This window comes from Trichoderma citrinoviride (genome assembly GCF_003025115.1).
Source record: "Trichoderma citrinoviride strain TUCIM 6016 unplaced genomic scaffold BBK36scaffold_193, whole genome shotgun sequence".
NCBI classification, from domain to species: Eukaryota; Fungi; Ascomycota; class Sordariomycetes; order Hypocreales; family Hypocreaceae; genus Trichoderma; species Trichoderma citrinoviride.
This window is the reverse complement of record NW_020194901.1, coordinates 1-2,054: the sequence shown is the minus strand read 5'-3', so window position 1 is coordinate 2,054 and position 2,054 is coordinate 1. Positions and strand designations below refer to the sequence as shown.

Below are 2,054 nucleotides of genomic sequence, written 5' to 3'. Positions count from 1 at the left end.
TACGCCGCTCCGCCAGTCGGAAACCTGCGATGGCAAGCCCCCCAAGAACCCCCCCAAGCCACGACCCCGAACCGCCTCGTCTCGGCCGTAGATCAACCCCCCTGGTGTCCCCAGTCGGGAGCCTACGGCGTGCCGTCCGTCTACGGCTTCAACTCTGCCCTCGGCAACGAAGACTGTCTCTATCTCAACGTCTACGCGCCGCCTCATGCCGAGAACCTGCCCGTCTTCGTCTGGATCCGTACGTCTTGTCACTCGTCAGCATCTCATTGAAGCGGCATCAAACTGACAAGCACACAGACGGCGGCGGCTACTCCGTCTTCGGCGCCTCCTACGACCCCAGCGCCCTCATAAACACAAACAACAACACCTTCATCACCGTCGAGATCCAGTACCGCCTCGGCGCATTCGGCCAGCTGGCTTCTCCAGACATCCAGCGGCACGGCAGGCTCAACGCGGGCCTCTTGGACCAGCGCTTCGCCCTGCAATGGGTGCAGAAGCACATTTCCCGCTTCGGCGGCGATCCGAGGCGCGTCACTGTGGGCGGAGAGTCGTCTGGCGCGGCGTCGGCCATGTACCAGGCGCTGGCGTACGGTGGGAGGGAAGAAGGACTGTTTAGCGGCGTATGTTGCCTTTGTAGCCCCCTTTGTTCTTCTGAACAGTCTCAGTAGTGAGATGCCTGACTGCATCTAGATCATCTTGGCGAGCACATACGTTCCTCCCATCTATCCCTTCGACGATGGCGTCCCTACCGGCAACTACCACGCCTTTGCCGAAGCAGCAGGCTGTGGAAAGGCGTCTTCTCTGAGAAACCACTCCAGCGTGTTTGACTGTCTCGTCGCCGCCGACACGACGGCCCTGCAAACCGCCAGCGGCCTCGTCTCGACGTCCAGGGGCTACTTTGGCAGCTTCGCCTGGCTGCCCGTCATCGACCACGATTTCATCCAGCACCGGCCCTCGGCACAGCTCGCCTGCGGCAAAGTCAGCGGCAAGCACCTCTTGATCGGGGTATAACCTCTCTCCTCCCCCCTTTATGTTCCTGCTTCACCCATCTTTGATGAGTACCCTCCGAGGCTGACGGACTCTAGACAAACGCAGACGAGGGCGTCCCCCTAACGAACCCCAACATCACCACCAAATCCTCCTTCGACGCCTTCATCTCCTCCACCCTCCCCCACCTGACAAGGTCTGACATTTCCGCCCTCAACCGCATCTACGACACGGCCGCCGCCCAGCCCGGCGACAACGGCACCCGCTTCGACACCCTCGGCGACGCCGGCCCAAACGCCAACTTCGTCTCGGGCATGGCCACGGGCATCCAGCAGACGGCCTTCAACCTCGCCGCCGAATCCACCTTCCACTGCCCCTCGCAATGGCTCGCCGAGACCTTCAGCGAACCCGGCTCCGGCCGCCGCGCATGGAAGTACCAGTACTCGCTCGACCCGGCCTATCACGGTGCAGATCTCGGCGCATACTTTGACCTCGCGTCGTCAAACCCCGGCCGCGGGTTCCAGCACAGCTTTCGCCGTATCTGGGGAAGCTTTATATCGCGACAGAACCCATTCATTTCCGTGAGCGATGCCAAAGCCGGCGCGGCGAATGCCACGGTGCCCGTTGACGACGATGACGAGAGTAGTCGCTCGGGGAATGTTATTGCGTGGCCGGCGTTTAGCGCGCGGAACCAGACGTTTCTGAACCTCAACACTACGGGCGGGGAGGTCGAGCTGGTGACTGTGACGGAGGAGCTGAGCTACTACGTGCGCGGCGGGGAGGGCGTCGTGAATTCGTTTCGGCTGGCGGATGGGAGGACGTGGGAGGGGGGGAGGGGGGAGAGGTGTGACTTTTGGAGGGCTGTTGCGCCGAGGGTTCCTTTTTAGGGGGTCCAGGCGGTGCATATGCGTTGGTGATTCTGTTTCTTACTGGGATAGATGAGTTGAGGATAGACAAGGCCTAGATTTAGGAGGCATGATGAGTCTTTACACGTTGAGGGATCAACCAGTCCAGGGCCCGTGTAAGTGAGCAATCAATTAGCGGCAGTGCAAAGCAGCCTAGGTACC

General features: G+C 61.1%; 1 protein-coding gene across 1 annotated transcript; it reads left to right on the top strand.

Annotated features, from left to right (window-relative positions):
- BBK36DRAFT_1028063 (alpha/beta-hydrolase) lies at positions 1–2,054 on the top strand (the record flags this gene model as incomplete). The annotated part of the gene is made up of 4 exons (XM_024888874.1): positions 1–238; positions 298–620; positions 691–1,005; positions 1,086–2,054. Coding segments are annotated over 4 exons (1,665 nt in total), but the record flags the coding sequence as incomplete, so codon positions are not given.